Genomic DNA, 19,588 nt, shown 5'->3' with positions numbered 1-19,588 from the left:
TATCTTTCACCTAGCAAATGGATGGGCAGTGATAGCAGCTGTTGACAAAGGAATGTTATAAGAAATTATGACAGTTGTCTTCCACCATTACTCCGGGTCTCTGAACGCAATGCTGACTCATCCCCTGCTGTCGTCCTTTTGGGTATTACTCCTTGAGTATCAAGTATTAATACTCACGGGCGTTTCTTTAACTATATAGGAACGAACGATGTATATGGCTGACTAAGATTTAATGCTCCATATGGCAGTACATTTTCGTCCAAGATCCAGCATATGGACGGCCGGGTCATGGGTCGTAAAAGTAAACGCAGTTCGTGGTATATATAGTTAACGAGAGTTCCACCTGCTATACTCGTGCATGTTTCCTGACCGCTACTGTCCAAAAAGGAATTGTCATTAAGAGACAGTTGGGCAGCTACTCAAATCAGGGAAGTCTAGGGTTCATGGATTTATTGTTTCCTTGACGCAAAATCATTCATTAGAAGTCATGTAAGAGGAATGACGAAACACAGAGGAAAGCAGGAATTTCCACATTCTGGAATTGAACGGTATCAAAAAATGTTTAGACCAATTGACTCATATTCGCTCCTTTTACGTAGCAAGTGTATAAATGCGATTTCCGAAGTGTACACCTGAGGTCTTGAAGAGCAAAACCATACGTGCCACGTTTAGAAGAAAGAGGATTCGGGAATTCTCACGACATGGCACGTAAGTCCAGTCAATACTTGGCATGGTAACAGCCTATGAAAGCCAGGCGACGTTGGCTCGTAAGCGCTCCCGTCGGGTTTGGGGGAGGTGCTACATACGAATGCGATGGCAGACCTCATTTTAAAAATCAGTGGCAGTGAGTCACGAGAATACAACAAGAAGCAACTGAGTCGGTACTCAGATCTTTTAGGGCTACGATATCCCCAAGTTGCCTTTAAAATGACTTTATAGACGATATGTAGGACATGACATTCAAGGGAAAGTTTTCATTATTCTAATACCAACTCTACATCGGACTGAACGTAAGTGACTGTCTATGGACAGGTGAAATATAACTTTTTTGGGCAAAATTTTGCCTCAAAAAGTTATATGGGTTTGATATGTGGATGACATTTCCTGTATTTGGCCAGTCCACGAAAATCCCCAGGAGTTTCTGATTAAGCTAAATAACTTAATCCCTTCTATAGAAATTACTGTAGAGGAAGAAAGAAATTTGAATTTGAATTTTCTTGATGTAACAGTCCATAGAAATTATATAAGTTTCACCTTTTCAGTCTTTCGAAAATCAACTAACATTGCCTCTTTTGTTCATTATTATTCCAATCACCATCAAAGTACTAAATCCTCTGGGTTTATTTCTGGCATGTTCCTAAGGGCTCTGCGTGTCTGTAGTCCGCAGTTTATCGACACTGAGATTAAAAACTATTCATGATATTGCCTTGAAACTTGAATAACCAAGGATTTTTGTAGATGTTGCATGGAAAAGAGTTAAGAAAACATTTTATTTAACTAATGATAAACTTGAATTTAATAAGTATAATATTCTCAAATAACCATATGATGAAAGATCTTACAAATTCCTAGAATTTTAGAGCTTTTCAACATAAATGTTGTTTTCAGCAATATTAATGTGAAGAGTTTAGTAACAAAAAAAATTCTCCTAAAGATGTTTCTGGGTGCATATATGAAATTCCTTTCAAAAAGTGTGATAAAATATATTACGGACAAACTGGAAAATCACTTTCACAACGAATCAAACAGTACCAATATTCTGCGAGAACTGGCCAAATATCAAATGAGAGATTTACATCATCCTATTAACTGGAGTGAAGCAAGATCTTTAGTCCCGTGTAGCGACCCAGTTAAAAGGAATATCATTGAATCTTGCTTCATCAAGTCAAAAAATGGAAGTGTTCTAAATATATGTCTTGGTTTGTTTAAACTCGATGCCTTCATAATTAAAAAAAAAGTTGTTGAAAAATATAAGTAACAAAATTAACATAACCATTTTTATACATGTTTTTGGATTTTGTATGGCTAAGCTTCTGTATCTCTTTTGGTTATATCTATGGTTTCAGTTTGTGACCGCCTGAGTGGTCCCGGATTATCTCTTTGATTTTGACCCTTATGACAATTAACCACCTGGTATTCTTGATCGTTCTGTTTACCTTGTAGCCTTGTTTCTAACTGTATTTCATTTGTGCCCCGACGATACCTGAATAAACAAGAGAAAGCGCTTGGTACTGATCTTCCGCCTGTCATTTTCCTGTGGTATTCGCTTATATATATATATATATATATATATATATATATATATATATATATATATATATATATATATATATATACATATATATATATGTATATATATATATAACGAGTTATATATATATATATATATATATATATATATATATGGTAAAATGCCATAGTGGTTATGATTATAATCCGTTGACGTTAATAAGGGAATAATGCAGAGACAACAATGTCCCAGTCACTGCCATTGTCACCTTCTAATGCTGCCGTTATTATTCATTAATAATCGTAGCAGTAGCGATGATGGCAACATTCTTCCATCTATTTTATCATTGCCGTATCTATATACATTATATACACTTGAAGAAAGGAGACTAATTCAATCGCGTTAATGATAAAATTCATTGAGTAACGAAAGCAATTTATGATTTTGCGCAGGGAGCGCATTCATATCTAAGTATTTATAGTACTACAAGCATCAATCGACCACAGACGAAAATTGTAAATGAATTAGAGGAACGTCGACGTGAGACAAAACAAACAGTTCCTCCAAAAATAGTTGACTTTTTTGACGAGGCAGACCCTACTTTGGGTGGAGCAGCTCACGTGGGTGTCGATAGAAATCCATAAACCTTTCTTGGATTCTGAATTATTTGCACGAACCAGCTCCCGTAGGTTTCGCGTTTCGTAAGTCTAGTGACATAGTTGGTTCTTGCTCTTCATTTTCATGAAAGGTTACGAAATTCATTTATTATAGAAATGATGTTTAAATGTTTGGGGTTATTTTTATATGCATTAACACCTGTTCGAGCGTAACAGTACATATACATAGGTACGTAATACATGCAATACATACATACATACGTACATACACACACAAACATATATATATTATATCTATATAATATATAATATACATATAGTGTGTGTGTGTATTATCTTATACACTGATGATTTTATATATTATATATAATATATATATATATATATATACTATATCATATATATGTATGTATATATATCTAGTATATATATATATATATATCATATTTTAATATATATATATAATATATATAGAATATATAGATAGATGGTTAGATAGATAGATAAATAGATAGAATGATAACCATGAATTGCATATTGTTTAAATGTAAACATGAATTATGACTGAAGTGTTCAAGTTTCGTTAGGTTGATGTTTTACAAGGCACTAGCCACGAATAATAAACCATAACAAAGACGTAAACACTGCAGAGTGGCATTCAGTCGCTCCCTAAAGCACTTGAACTATAAACAAACAAACAAACGTAGACTGAACACCACAACAAACACGTGGCAAGAGATTGCAACTTACCTTGTTCATTCCGTTTCCCATGGTGGCGGTTTGTTTGTTTGTTTGTTTCGTCGGAGTCCGATAAAAGAATCTTAAATATTTCTTTGCTGCGACGTCCCCAGGTCTTCCTGGCGCCCTGCCATCGTCTCTGTAATCATCCTATTGCTTTCTGTTCGGTCGCTTCAGGAGACAGACGCTCGCACACACACGACGCACGCTAACACACACAACGCACGCGAAAGCGAGTGAACCCCGTCTTGGAGAAGCACAAGCAGTGGTTGCCACCACGCCTTCTTGCATCGGTCATGCTTTCTTAGCTGCCTCCCCGCTCCCTCTGGCCGCTGCTTTGGCTGCTGCTGCTTCCGGGCTACTTTTGCTGCTGCTGCTGCTGCTGCCTTTAGCTGCTCGTTATTTGCTCGTCAGCTGTTCGCTGCTTCTCAGCTGTTGCTTGTGGTTTCTGCTGGTTGTGTAATGTTTGTCGCTCCTCGGCTGTTGCTTGCTGCTGTTCGGTGTCTGCTGCTTGCTGCCGACGTAGCTGCCGCTGCTTCCGGTTCATTCTAAGCTTCGACGGACGTCATTCGCGCGAAGCAACTTGCAACAAGGGCCCGGGGGTCTCCGTAGATTTCATAATTCCCGAAAGGGTTGACTGTGCGTGTCCGCCACGGAGAGATTCAGGCCTGGGGCGACGAGGGGATGCATATGTATCACCGGCCTAGGGCAGTGCGTACCTGACATTGCCCTTTTGCTTGCTTGCCTGCCTGCGGGGAGGGCGAGAGCTAGTTGTATTGTGTGTGTGTGTGTTTGTGTGTTTGTGCGCGCGTTTGACGTTAATTAACCTCGACTCGATTCCGAAGTCATGGCTTTAAATGGTCCCTCGTGACGTCCACCAGTGCGACTGAATCTGATTGAAGTTTGAGATATTTGTGATCTCTGGGAGACGCCCACCTTCCGAAATTGTACATGAAATTAACGGCGCCCTTCTACTTTCGTCTTGCTTAATTATGAGTTCTCGTACCACTTGTTATTATTCAAGTTCATCCCAGCGCGTCTGCAGTCACTTCAAAATGTTTTTTTTTTTTTTTTTTGGATATCGAGAGTAAGTGCACCACTGGTACACTTCGAATCACCCTAAAGACAGACGGGAACGCGTTGTGGTCGAGAGACGGAGAGGGACCATGTCGGCGGTGTCTTTGGGAGACCTACAAAAACTGCATCCCTTCCGCGGCAAAGACATCATGCAACTGAGGAGGTGAGAGGATGGACGGGGAGAAGTAGTCTACTTGGCCTCTCTTTCTCTCTCTTTCTCTTTTCCAGCCCGGGAAATGCATGGCTAAGAGCCGCTGCGGTGGGCTATTCCACGCAAGCGTCTCCCCGCCCATGTGAGATATTTCGAACATTTCGTGTCATGTGTGTCTTTTGCCTGTCATTTAAACCTAATAATCATAGTCATTATCGTCTGGATAAAGCGGATGTTGAGTACTCAAACTGGTGTTTATCTTTTAAGCAAAACGGACACCGATGATCGTCATACTACTGGCCTCTAGGAGCAAGGAGCTGCGGACCTCTGCTTTAGATACTTGCCGCTAGATGGCACCACCGCCTCGTCGACGGGCCGTGAACAGACCCCAATGATTGTCTCCAGAATGATTCGATCTGAACGCTCCAGTTCACTTCGTCTGCGTTGACATGATCTTGGAACCATTCCCGATGGTTGACGTAAACAGATATATAAAATAGATACCTTGATTACTTTTCGCTAGAAATGTCCTTTGAGTGCAAGTTCGATCGACTGCAGCAGCAACAGCAGCACCTCGATCGAAGTGAGCCGCTCCGGACAAAACCGATTCAATTTCAAGATCAAAAGACGTTCCAGAATGTATCGTTTCGTTCCCTTCCAGCCCAGCCCCGTCCTGTCCCGCCAAGGCTTACCCCTTTCTTTTCTGTTCCTTATTTCCATACCCCATCCCGTCCTTGCCACCATTAGGATAGGTGGTTTATAAAGTTGGGAGGGTAGGTGTTCACCTCCATTCGTTACCAACATATCCTCCTTCCCTGGAAGGCCCCTCCTGAAGTGGGGCCCCCTCCCGGGTCTCTCCAACATTACGTTCACATTAAAGTTACTGTGGTACAAGTTGAGAGATACGCAATGATTCTCCGGACCTCCATAGACACTATGGCATCACTGTGACGTCAGGATAGTCCCCATACCCAATCATTGACTATGCCACTACATTAGTTCTTATCAAGGAAATGGTCACAAAAATCATTACCAATTGTGCTTTCATAATTTTATGACTGAATGTACTAGATTTATTACAGATACAATGAAAAAAAAAAAGATATTTTACCAAATTACAGGAAGCCAAGTTCGCTTTTGTGATATCTTGCTAAAAAATAAAGTAAATTTGTATTGTATGGATGTGAAATGTATCAGTTATAAAAGGTTATAATAATGAAATCGTTGCCATCGCTTACATCAATACATAACTGTAACATCTATCTAAATTCTTATAAACGATTATAGACAAGTAAAAATTGCACCGAAATTTGTTCGGTGCAATCGAGTTTTCTGTACAGCGTATAATGATGTATGAACCTCTCAGCCACGGCCCGGTGGTGGCCCTTGTTGGCACCTGTAGGGTGGCAGACGCAAATAAAAACTACTAGGACCTCTAACCTCAGTAGTTTTTAAGGTCTGAGGGCGGACACAAAAGGGCGGAAGGACAGGCAAATAGACATCCCGATAGCTTTCTTGTACAGAAAACTAAAACCGGAATTTTAACAAGAATTAGTTAATGTCACATTCCCTCGTCAATTTCACAATTAAGTTTTATATGTTCTGCTTCTTAATAGAGAATAAATTATGGAGTGATTCATTATTCTCACTGTGTAAACTTCTTGGTGTCATTGTGACCCATTATCCTCACGTCAGACTGCTGAGGTCTGTTGCAAGCTTCCCAACATTGATTTTTGGTTTATGGCCTCATCCCCCAAGCCCATGAAGTAACTAAATATTTCATCTATCTTCCCAGTGACAATTTTTCGTTAAATATATATATATATATATATATATATATATATATATATATATATATATATATATATATCGTATCATATCATATATCACATCACTGAAAACCATAAGAGAAGAAATAACATATTAGGTGTAGGTCCTGTCCGGTTTCAACTTTATCTCAAAGCCATTGACGAAGGACTAATACATAGCGGAGAAAATCACAATATCCCTGATGCTTGGAAAACATATCAAACAAACCTCCGAATCCGTTAGAAACTAAAAATCAGGTGTCGGGGGAGGGGGGGGGGGGGGGATAGGAGCTACCAACCCCATCTGTGCTTAGGTCAGGTGTTACGTTTCTTCAGGTATTACGTTTTTTCTATGCATTTCTAGTACCTTGCTTAAATGAAACGTTTTACATATTTCTTTTAAAATTATAAGATCAATTTCAAACGCGCCTTCACTGATGTTCATAAATTTACGCTTACTTTCTTATATAGAAATAGACTCAAGGATATTATTATTTTCAGAGCACTATCAGAATAGGCATTTTTTTTCCTATTTCCTGCCTAGTTGATTGTATAATTGTTTTCACTAACATGTACACATTTTTCCCTTTTCCCTTTGCATATCTTACACATTTCTTATGGCGTTCTGTTCTCTTTTACAGTGTTTTTCCAATCTGACCAGTGTGAAAGTTACATGTACTTTGATCTACAAATCTTTTTGTTATAAGTCCAAGTTTCACTTTTTTATTGTTCTTTTAAGTAACTTCTTCTTTCGCAACGTTATCCCAACATTAAAGGGTCGGTTGCCTGATGCGCCTTCTCCACTGCCTTCTATCAAAGGCATCATCCTCCACCAAACCTCCTCTCTCCATATCTTCTTTCACTTAATCTCGCCGTCTAATTATCTGTCTCCCTCTCGATCTTCTTCCTCTAACAGGTTCCTCCCAAGAACTCTTCATTCCCTCCTCGTCAACCATCTCATCTTCAACACATGCCCATACCATCTCAATCGTGACTCTCTTATCACCTCTGTAATCTTTACTAAGACTGCCATTCGTTTTATTTCGTCATTTTCAAATCTCTCAAGCAGCGATATTCCCATAATTCACCTCATCATTCTCATCTCTGTTTTCTCAAGCTTTACTTCCTCTTTTCTTCTCAGAGCCCATGTTTCTACTCCATAAGCATATGGTTCTTGAGGAGATGTATATATCTTTTATATTATTGTTATTATGTGATAGTACAAATAGTTTTTTGTTTTGATAAAATAAGTCTTTCTTGCTGCTTTTAATGCATTGACTAGTACATATTCAGGACATTTCAATTTCTTGCCTGTATTCCTAAATGAAAATGACCTACACTCAATGTGCTATTTCTTCCCTTGAGGTTTAAACATTTAATTGTGATTTTAATCTTATTCATATTTTAATCGCCCACACACACACACATATATATATATATATATTATATTATATATATATATATATATATATATATATATATATATGGGTGTGTGTGTGTGCGTGTGTGTGCGTGCGTGTTAATCTTGTTTTTATTTTATTCACCCACACGCATATCATATATATAATATATATATAGATATATATATATATATATATATATATATGTGTGTGTGTGTGTTTGTGTTCATTATATAAATCCTGAAGGTGCTGGGAAATCCAGAAAAATAATATAAGGCCATAAAGGAACACGGCTGAATCTACAATCATCACAAAATCTTATAATACTATAAACAGCAGATTGGTGCTGCATATGCTTTCATTTTTATACTCAAAATATTGTACATCCAAAACCATAAGAATAAGTAACATATTTAAGTCACAGTAAGAAATAAGGTTTCCAAGAAATAGTAACTCAATGTTAATTTTACCAAACAAAATACATCATATTTAAATGGAAGTTATGGAAAGTACGCAAAATACCAATGGAAAATAACATAAGCTTAAACCAAAATAATAGCAAAAGTAACAGAATAATAAGGCATTACAGAGCTTTAGGCCGGAATGACGAGATAAATATCAGTTTTGAAACTGATACTGGAAAGAACCAAAGTATTTTGCAAAATGAAAAAAATAATGAGACATATCCAAAGAAAAAAAAATCATTTTGAACTTTGATAATCCAAAAAAACATACTTTTGAGCCATGATAATGAAAATATCGGTAAAATACAAATATATATGAAAACAATAGAAAAATATGAAATTGTCAAAGAAAATTATCTAATAAGAAAATAGATGCATTTATGGGTTAATGGCTAAAACTGATTAACTGAAAAATGATAAACCAAAGAGCACTGCAAACCAAAACAAAATACATCAGTGCTTTGAAAGAAATAGTTAATCAATATATCAAAAACTACATTGCAAACTAATAAGAGCCCAAACATGTTTCCATAAATTTAAACTAAATCAGGTAGGATCAAAATAGTAATGGAATTTAAGTTAAGTATATCTTAGTTTTACCAGACCACTGATCTAATTAATAGCTCTCCTAGGAATGGCCCGAAGGATTAGATATTTTTACGTGACTAGGAACCAATTGGTTACCTAGTAACGGGACCTACAGCTTATTGTGGGTTCCGAACCACATAATATCGAGAAATGAATTTCTATGACCAGAAATAAATTCCTCTGATTCCGCGTTGGCCGAGCCGAGAATCGAACTTCGGACCACTGGATTGGTAGCCGAGCGCGAAATGCACTCGGCCAACGTGGAACTAGTAATGGAACTACTTCAAAACAAAATGAGAACGAAAACAACCAAAGATTGCAACAACACGACTGAAAACAAAGTCTGACCCAAATTCTCGTCGAAAGGACCTACTGGTTTTGCTCTTTTATAAAATGCAAATGGAGTAACGCCGGGAAAATGTATGTTCTACGCTTGTATAAGAGATGCTGGAACGCTAGCGACCCAAGCTGGAAATAAATTTGCCTAATAATGAGCTGGAGGCTTCAAATTTTAGGTTACACACACACACACACACACACACACACATATATATATATATATATATATATATATATATATATATATATATATATATATATATATATATGCATATATATGTGTACAGAAAAAGACATTTATTCATATATACACATTATATATATACATAAAACATGTGTATATATTACGTATATATATATAGTATTATATTATATATATTATAGTAGTATATATAATATTATAATATTTATATCGCATCGAGCTACAAATGTCCTTAATACCAATTCGCTCTACCTCGGAATTATATATTTTCATATATGTTAACCGAAAGGGGACATTTTTTTTAGCTGATAATGAATAAAAAGGACCTTTGTAGCTCGATATATGTAAATGGAATCACGGTGGTGTGGTAAAAAATTTATATCTATATACATACATTAATATATATCTATTATTATATAATATATATATATATATAGATATATATATCCATATATGTCCCCTGTGTTTCAAAAAGACATTTATTTTATATATACATATATATAATATGTATATATATGCTATTTCATTATATGTGTACGTGAGTACGTAGCTACACGTGTAGAAAATTTAAGGTCAAGTATATCACGTGATTTATAATCATATAAATTATCTGGATGCCAACGAAGACTTGGTCACGCAAGAAAGACATGAAACACTAAGTGATAAAAAATATTTTGTTATTAAACTTTTATTATTATTATTATCATTATTATTATTATATTATTATTATTATTATTGTTGTTGTTGTTGTTGTTGTTGTTGTTGTTGTTGTTAAGAAATTCCCAGTCTCGTAAAAACAAATTGGTAACATTTTAATATATAATTGTACATTATTATTATGATTATTATTATTGGTGTTGTTGTTGCTTACGAAGTGTCAAATATACCATTACTTTTGTGTCACAAACAATATTGTCCATGTATAAGAAATAAAAGGATAACTGAGTCAGGATGACACAATTGATAATTAGTGGTAAGTAGAGGAATGAACGATTACGTTCACCCATTTATAGTATAATACAGTGTATATATATGTGTGTGTGGTTTCAGATTTTATAGTGATGATCAAACGGCGAGCGATGATAATACCATAATTAATCCTGAAATTATTAGATAATAATTCTTGCTATAGTAAATTAAATGTGACTTAAATTATCCGTAGAGTTATTTTCTTGGTACGTCCTTCAGTAGACAGATGATGGCGCTTTTAACTTCGCACCTATGGTAAGACTGTGATGTGCTAGCTCAGTAAAACGTTGCAGACAGAATAATAGTTGTAGTTGTAGGAGTATTACTAGCATAATCAACTGCATACAGATATATTAGAAATTATATTTGTGGACCGAGTAGTAATATCAGCTTTAATAGATTTTGCATCAGTAAATCTAAAATAGTCATGAGATCCATCCTTTTCATGATTGTACCTTAATTATCGCATTGGAAATAGTCAATATTAATGACAATAGCGTTTGTAAGAAGACAACTACAAATACAGCAGCAAGACACCTCAGAAATAATTATTATAATCACATTTTCATCACGTGTCCTGTTGGATTGCTTTAATGCGTATCTGTGTGTGTGCGACCGTGTCATATATCTATCTATCTAAATATATATATATATATATATATATATATATATATATATATATATATATATATATATATGAGAGAGAGAGAGAGAGAGAGAGAGAGAGAAGGGGGTTGGGATTTATGGGGTAAGAGGGAGGTGTTGGAAAGATTTTTGACCTATAAGAGAGTTAGAGATCGGGGAATGGAAGGGAGGAGTTACAGTGACATCATAAGAAAGGACAGAAGAGAGAGAGAGAGAGAGAGAGAGAGAGAGAGAGAAAAGAATAGACTAGTGCGTGAAAGAGAAGAAGACAGAGAGAGAGAGAGAGAGAGAGAGAGAGAGAGAGAATGAGACATCAGCCTGATGGAAAATAGAGGCAAGCGTTTGGAAGAAAAAGAGAGAGAGGATGGGGGGTTAATCAGTGAGACAAAGCAGTACAAAACAGGATCCAGACAAAACGGAGAAATAAAGCTCACGGTAACAAACGTAGAGGTAAAGCGAACAAGACAAATCAGAATTAAGAGACAGAGATATTGATAAACCGATATTGATATATTTCCTCAGGTCCGTAATCTCAAATAATGTTGTTCGGTTCCATTTCTCAAATGGTTCTTTGTTCCTTGTGCAGATATTAGTATATGCAATTTATTGGATATAAAAGAACAATTTTCTGTTATTACGCCATTTTGGTATTGCGTTGGTATCATTAACAGGTAATTGTATTCGGTCAATATATTTGATGTTTTCATTGGCTGTATTGTGACTACATACATACATACATATTCTATAATAATAAAATTCGAGAGGATCTGATCTTGTTTGTCCTTCTCCGGGTGACAGTAGGGGAAACATGACACAACCAGCCACCCCCTGCAAACAGGTTTGTCCTCCCTGGGTTTGGGCGGGGTAGGTAGGGGTAAGAGAGGGTAGGGGAGAGATGTACCTCCTCCTGCAAACCTTTTTGTCCGTCCTGGTGAGGGCAAGGTAGGTAGAGGATCGGGATGGTAGGGGAGACAGCAACCCCGGGTTCCCGCGCACGTAGTTCGGGCCAACAAGCTTGTTTAAATAATAAATTGCAGTGGATATCCATATATATTTTCTCTTTGTGTAACTATGACAGCCTTTGGATAAAGAACTCCACGTTTACATTCCCCATTGTCCAGCTTGAGGCAGCCTCTCTCACTAATGGCTTGCCTAGATGCATACGGAACAAAGGTATACCCATGTCTGAGTTTTGGGGCAGTACGTTACGTCCTTAGGGTAAGGCTGTGCAATCTCTGACTCTTTTATATTCCTGCCATTGCCTATAGTGATAGTGATCACTGCCACATTCCCGCTTCTTAACCGCTGAATTGTGAATGAACCTTCTGTGCAGGAAACTTCCACTACATAGCCACTTTCTGTAACTTAATAACACGTTGAACAACAAGCCCCCACCCCAACCCTTCGCCCCCACCCCAACCCTTCGCCCCCCCACCCCAACCCTTCGCCCCCACCCAACCCTTCGCCCCCACCCCAACCCTTCGCCCCCACCCCAACCCTTCGCCCCCACCACCCTACACATACTGCCTTATTCACTTTTTTCTCACACTCTCTTTCTGGAAGCTGAAACTTCTCCTTTCAGTTCCCTCTCACACACTACATTTCCATTTTTTCCTCTCTTCCTCTCTTCATTTCTCCCAACACTCTCGAATTGTATTCTCTTTTCACCCTCTGTCGTTCTCCATTCTTTCACTTACGCTGATTCTTACGGCTTCCCAGTATCTCCCTATTCGTCAGTTTTGCAACGATTCGTCTGCCAAAAATATTACCTAAACATGTTATCGCTTTTGCTTCCACCTTTTTTCATTTCCAATCAGCACCAACACTTCGCTTCCAAACGAAGGAATTGGTTTAACAAGCCCTTCATATATTTCAACCTTGGCTTCAATTAGAAAAGCCATCTCTCCTTATCTTATCCCCACACCAAACTACCTATCTCGCTTCGCTCCCTTTATGGCTGAATTCTCTCATCTTACCAACTTCCAGGATACTTACTTCTGACTGCTTGAGAATCTATACTGCTTCCATGTCCTCACTGTCCGCAATAACCTTCGCTGCTCTATTCCCATTTGCCTTTTAAGCTTTCCCTCGTTCACATTTAATTCGCAACTTTCTTCTCGCAAACACTTTCAAACTCTACCACTCATCTTTGTAGTTCCTCTTCAACGTCTTCAGTCAAACTGTGTTGTCTGCAAACATCAGCCTATTCCACACTCCACTAGAAAGCAACCTCAATATGTGGTAAATCTGATACGCTGTCGAACTTCTCAGTTCCGGAGGTCTGTTAGTATTCCATACACTGTTGGACTTTAAAATAATCTCCTTAAGGATGTTGTGCGATTAAAGTTTCAAAAGTTCAAGTGATGAGGCAATCATTAATATTTATTTTTACACCCCAACTTCATATCCCACAACTTAGCACCTACCTTTGGCTCTTTGCATCTCTCCATCCAGAACAAATATTTAAACATAGAGGCGTAAGAAACTTTTGTCTCGGCTTAGTTTGTACACCTAACCCGGGTGTGGGGAAACTACGGCCCGCCAAATTTTAGTAAATTTGAAAGAGAAAGGTTATTTTGTTTTTTAAATGTGTTTCATGGGAAGTTCCTATTTTAAAATATTGATTCACAAAAATTGTTTTCCAAATGAGTTACTTTGCATTTCAAATAACAGCATTTCATGTGAATCTTCAACAGTACTTTAATTAAAATTAATTGCTAATTTTTCTTTAAAAAACTTTTATTTTGTCTATCTTAAATATTAATGATATTGCCTAATACTATGCGGTCCTATAAAATCATGATTTTTTTAATGTGGCCCTGACACTGAAGCGATTGCCCACCCCTGACCTAATCAGTCACTTCCCACAAAAACATTCTAACATGCTTTGCTTCAATAAGATTTTTTCCCATCGTTCTCAGTAATTTACATTACACACCATTTTTATCCACACCACCCTCCATATACCACATGAAGTTTTTTACACTTATTCAAACTTTTCACGTTAATATTTCATAATAAACATTTGATCTACACACCTTCTACTCCTTGCCAACTGTGTCATTTGCCTTGCCTTTTCAATCAAAACCTGCCGTTCACCTTCCAGGTATGCTCAGCAAAGTAATGCCGCTACCATTGTGACAGTCTCCTCTGTCACCTTTACTTTTATACAGAAAAACAATTATTCGGCTCATCCATTACTTCGTCGGAACCTTTCCTTAATGAAGACGCCTTACACACCCTTGTCAGCCCCTCAGTCACACTTTCACCACCGAGCGGCGCCAGATGACCTGACATACGGGGTTGCATTTGGCCAGAGGAGACTGGGTCGTCATCGTCCGTTTCCGGGGCATTTCCATCATTGCAGTGGGAAGAACAGATAGAATGAGAAACGACATGAAATCGGTTTTAAAATGTCGATCATAAGAATGACATAGAAACGGAAATGTTGTGAAGAACGCTTTTATAAAACTTATTTTCCTTACTTTCTGTCCAAAATTAAATATACTTCTGTATATAAACAAATTCCACGCTTATTTTATATTAGCAATGTCATCGGATGATATATGCAACCTTCGTTCCTCTGTGAAGCGATTTTGTTTCTTGGAACATTATTTCCATCCATTTCTTTCGCGTTTCCTTTTTACTATCCCTCTTCGGGCCTGGGTTACAAAAATAAACGAAAATTCCCCTCCAAGTGGCGTTTTTATATGACTAAATGACGCGGAAGTTATTTTGTTGATGTTACCTCTCTAGAAAGGGTATTTTAATTTTCGCCTCCTACCTCCTATTAAGGGATATCGCCCTTTCTTTGCTTCCTGTTCCAGTCACAGTGCTTGATATCTATTTGGCAATAACGAATGCATATAAATTAAGTGTAATATTCTTCAAGGCCTAAATAAAACACAAAGGCTTTGTCGGATATTTCATTCATTTTCAATTATTTTGCGAGGATTTTGCAACACTTAAATGACAATCAGAGACACGAGATTCCAGGGAGTATTAACAAAATCTAGATCTTAAATCCGTACATTTTTTACATCACCATTCTCACAGAAGTCATTACTTATTGTTCAGTATAGGAAATTAGCTGATAGACGGATGCACACACATACACACGCATATATATATATATATATATATATCATATATATATATATATATATATATAAATTTATTCACCTTACAACTTATGGGGGCGTGAGGAAGATGGCGCTAGAAGGGTAAGGCTTTCTGATTTCTTAACTAGTATTCAGGGATGAGGTTACTAGCCCCACGCTATGTATATGCATATTCTTGAAATGTACATTGTTAAATGAGATTGACCATTAACTTTTCATAATTTTCCTTTCAATACTCTCTAGCTTTCTGTAGAAGCTGTTTAGCTAGACAAAGATATGAAGTTGATCTCACGTGTCATGTTGATGTTAAAAGAGAGCTTCTCTTCGCAAATATTTATTTTCTTACGGGTAAAATAGTTTTGATGAACCTGCTTCATCGTCTGTTTCCAAAAGAAGTTAAACAAGTATGGGACTATTTAACATCTAATTTTATGTTAAACCAATTATTAACATTTAAGTGTTTAACTGTTTAACAACTTGATATATAATATATAGTATTGTCTTTTAAACGACATAGAACGGTCATATATAAGTCTTCTTTACCTCAACGTCATGGATAAGGATAATTACATACCACTGAAATATTCACCTAAAAGGTTAAGGGCATATTTGATAGTCATTAAAAGTAATATCTCCGCTAAACAGTCATTATGCATTGTTAAAGCTAATTTCGTATTTACAAAAGCTTCTCTGGCTGTTTTAACTCTTCTATAGCTATTTATAGAAGGAAGAACCTTTCTGGGTGATGTTAGAGCTTCTTGTCGAATTTAGGAGGCTCTACAGACAGGTAGAAGGTATTGAAATATAGAGAAAAAATCTAGTGATCAATTACAATTAACAATTAATGTTCGGAAGGAAATATAATGCCAATTGATCATACACACACACACACGAACAAAGACACACACATATTATATGTGTGTATGTGTGTGTGTGTGTGTGTGTGTAGGGTAAATAGGCATGAGATTTCCTTTCCAACATACTTTAACCTATCTGTAGAGCCTCCTAAATACGACAAGAGGCTCTGCATCACCCAGAAAGGTTCGTCCTTCTATGAATAGCTTAGCAGAGTTAAAACAGCCAGAGAATCATTTGTATATTAGCTTTAACAATAAAAATTGACTGTTTAACTGAGATATTAGTTTTAATAAACATCAAATATGCCCTTAACCTTTTAGGTCAATATTCCAGTAGTATGTAATTATCCTCATCCATGATGTCAAGATAAAGAAGACTTATATATGACCGTTTTATGTCGTTTAAAAAACAAAAATATAGATTTTATATCAAGTCTTTAAACTGTTAAATACTTAAATGTTAATAATTGGTTTAAGATAAAATTAGATGTTTTTTATATATATATATATATATATATATATATATATATTATATATATATATATATATATCACTGTAATTTTTTCTTCTGAAGTCAGATTTAATAAGTCGTTTGGTTAGCTTAGAGAAATTGCATTCCATCATTCATCGTTTTACTTTTTATCTGTTCATTTATTCAGTATAGCGCATTCTTTAAGTGCCTTTCTTCCTCAAACTTCTGCGCAGCCAACTTTCTGTTTCTCCTTTGTTTTTGAGTCTCCCTTAATCCCATTCTAAATTATAGCCTCTTACGTCCCTTCTCTTGCCCTCTTTTTAAGAGTGGCATCTGTCATTGTCTTTGTACGCAAATAAAATGATAAATCACTATTTAAGAGCACAGGAAGACATATTATATGAATAACTGCATTCTCGAATATTCTGACTTTGCCGATGTGATTGCTTGCGTAACTGTGTAGTTGCGCTTATTATATTACTTCTAATGTATATTTTCACGAAACATAGATATATATTCAAGTTTTAGTTTTTTGTAAAAGAAAGCTATTGAGATGACTATTCGCCTGTGCTCCCGCACTATTTCTGTCCGCCCTCGGATCTAAAAACTACTGAGGCTAGAGGGCTGCAAATTGGTGTGTAGATCATCCACCCTCTAATCATCAAGCATACCATATTGCAGCCCTCTAGCTTCATTCATTTTTATTTTATTTAAGGTTTGATTTAGACATGATCGAGCGTCTGACAACGCTATAGGTACCCAACAACCCAGGCCACCTGGCCGTAGCTGAAAGTTCCATGGGCCGCGGCTGAGAGTTTCACACAGCATTATATACGCTGTACAGAAAACACGATTGCGCCGAAGAAACTTTGGTGCATTTTTTACCTGTTTTATGTGTTCTCCATTAATTACGTTAATTGCTGTTTATCGTTTAAATTAAAACGTCCATGCTTATATAATTATCTAACAACAACAAGAACAACAGAAACAAAAGCAACAAACTCACGGCTTAGTCCTTTTGCGCATTGCGAATAATAAAGCCATAACGATTAATCTTGCAATGCCAATTTATTGGCAAGAGATTGCCTTCGCTACAAAGGCAACGTATTGCCACTAATTGCCGGTCATGTAACAGCTATTACGTCTCTCTGTGTTCAGCAGAGGGTGTAATTCCTTGTAATGACGGAAGTATTTAATTACGGGAAGAACTTTTTGATAAATCCATTGTTATTTGTCTCATGCGACGTGTAGCTAGACTACGGGAGAATTTACGTTATGTGTGGAGTAAGTGAAAGGATTTTGTCTTATTTGATATATTGACAAAAGTAAGCTAATCTTTCGGTAAGGAAAATGACTGGATTCAAGATATAAACTACATATGTCATTGCTATAACGAAAATGAATTGAATTGATTATGATGGCTGATGAAATTTCTGGTTTCACCTAAGTAACTGAACCTTATTCATTGCTTGAAGGTACAAACTTCACAGTAATGCATTTATCCGATTCTATCAAGCTAATGAACCTGTTTTTAATTGTGATCTAATTATCGGCAAGACAAATGGTATTTACTTGGACAGCTGAATGCAATCCTTTATATGAATGTGTATTGTTGAACTCTGATTGCGTTGCTCTATTAATACGCACGTTTTGTTGATCCACGGTTCCAGACCTTAAGAAACACCTACTCCCAGGTTACTGGTTCATGGTTCCTGGTTCCTAAGCGCTCACTCCACAAACTTAGATGCGGGCACACTACACTGTTTATGAGCTGCAGAGCTTTATTCTCCTAATTGTTTACTTTACTTATTATTTAGTTTAACTTTACTTTATGTTACTCCAAACTGTTTATGTTAATTCATCTCTATTATCCCTTTTTTGCAACAAAATTAACCCCGAAAATTTACAGGTATTTCTAAATCATATACAATCCAATATTTCTACTTTATTTTTAACCCAACTCCCTTGCAGTTATTCTTCTTTAACAGGCCGATCGTGGAACCCGTGAGACCGCCTCTTCTCGCATTTACTAGGTGGAAATAATTGACCTTCGTACTATTTATTCAATCAAAATAATAAATGACTAATGAAAGTTTTCTCCCATCAAACGCCAAGAGTTGGAATTCTATGCCATCGTTTTCTCTGAATATTTGGTAAGATTCAAAGAAAACGGAAGCTTATTAAGGATGTGGATTTATTACTTCTATAAGGGCGGAGACCCACGCTTTTCCTTTCTCGGAGCGTCTGCAGTTAAGGGGCCCAGCCTACCTTCGACCACTTCTCTAGTCAAAACCGACCGATGGATGGCCCTGAGCTCCGACTAGAAAGCGGAAGAATACAAGCAAGATGGCGGCTAGACGAAAACAAAAAAACACTTTTCTCGGCCCTGTTCTGGAAATTCGTGAATTAGTGTCTGCGTGGTGGAACGGTGCTGCGCGCCTTATCCACATATTATATGATTCTTGGCAAGCTCGTTTGTTCAGGCAAGAAAAAATGGCATCGACGGGTCGTGTAGAGTCAAGGTCTAACTACTTACCTGTACGGAGCCATAAGGTTTTGTTTTGGTTGTTAGTTGTTACACGGCCGGGCCCCCTGAAAGTGCAACTGTGCAAACTACCCGAAATTAGATACACAAATGGGACCTCAATGATTTAGCGAAATTTCCAAAGCACTGCGTATTTCAGTGCAGGAACCATTGCCCATGAGAGCAAATCGTATCTTCTTTCCCATCGTTATCCCTACATTAAGAGGTCGGTTGCCTGATGCGCAGTCTCCACTGCTCTATCCAAGGCATCATCAGGCATGGTTTATTGTTTGGCGAAGGAGTTTTTAAGACCGCATGCCCTTGCTGTCATCAACCACAGTTATTGGTAGTGGGCCTAGTCTTTTACTCAAAAGTAAGACTGCAAG

At 37.0% G+C, this 19,588-nt stretch overlaps 1 protein-coding gene across 3 annotated transcripts in view; it reads right to left on the bottom strand.

Annotated features, from left to right (window-relative positions):
- LOC135216268 (serine/arginine repetitive matrix protein 2-like) overlaps nucleotides 1-19,588 on the bottom strand; it is a 350,391-nt gene that overhangs the window by 260,175 nt on the left and 70,628 nt on the right. The window contains exon 1 of one of the 3 annotated variants that reach the window (XM_064251451.1): nucleotides 3,598-4,836. The exons of the other annotated variants lie outside the window; for them this stretch is intronic. Coding sequence (XP_064107521.1) covers nucleotides 3,598-3,618 — 21 coding nt within the window. The 5' untranslated portion in view covers nucleotides 3,619-4,836. Of the gene's footprint in view, nucleotides 1-3,597; nucleotides 4,837-19,588 lie in introns of those variants that run through there. 3 annotated transcript variants of the gene reach the window in all.

This window comes from Macrobrachium nipponense, chromosome 19 (genome assembly GCF_015104395.2).
Source record: "Macrobrachium nipponense isolate FS-2020 chromosome 19, ASM1510439v2, whole genome shotgun sequence".
Taxonomy (NCBI): domain Eukaryota; kingdom Metazoa; phylum Arthropoda; class Malacostraca; order Decapoda; family Palaemonidae; genus Macrobrachium; species Macrobrachium nipponense.
The sequence above is the reverse complement of the archived record's forward strand: the minus strand, read 5'-3'. Positions and strand labels throughout refer to the sequence as shown.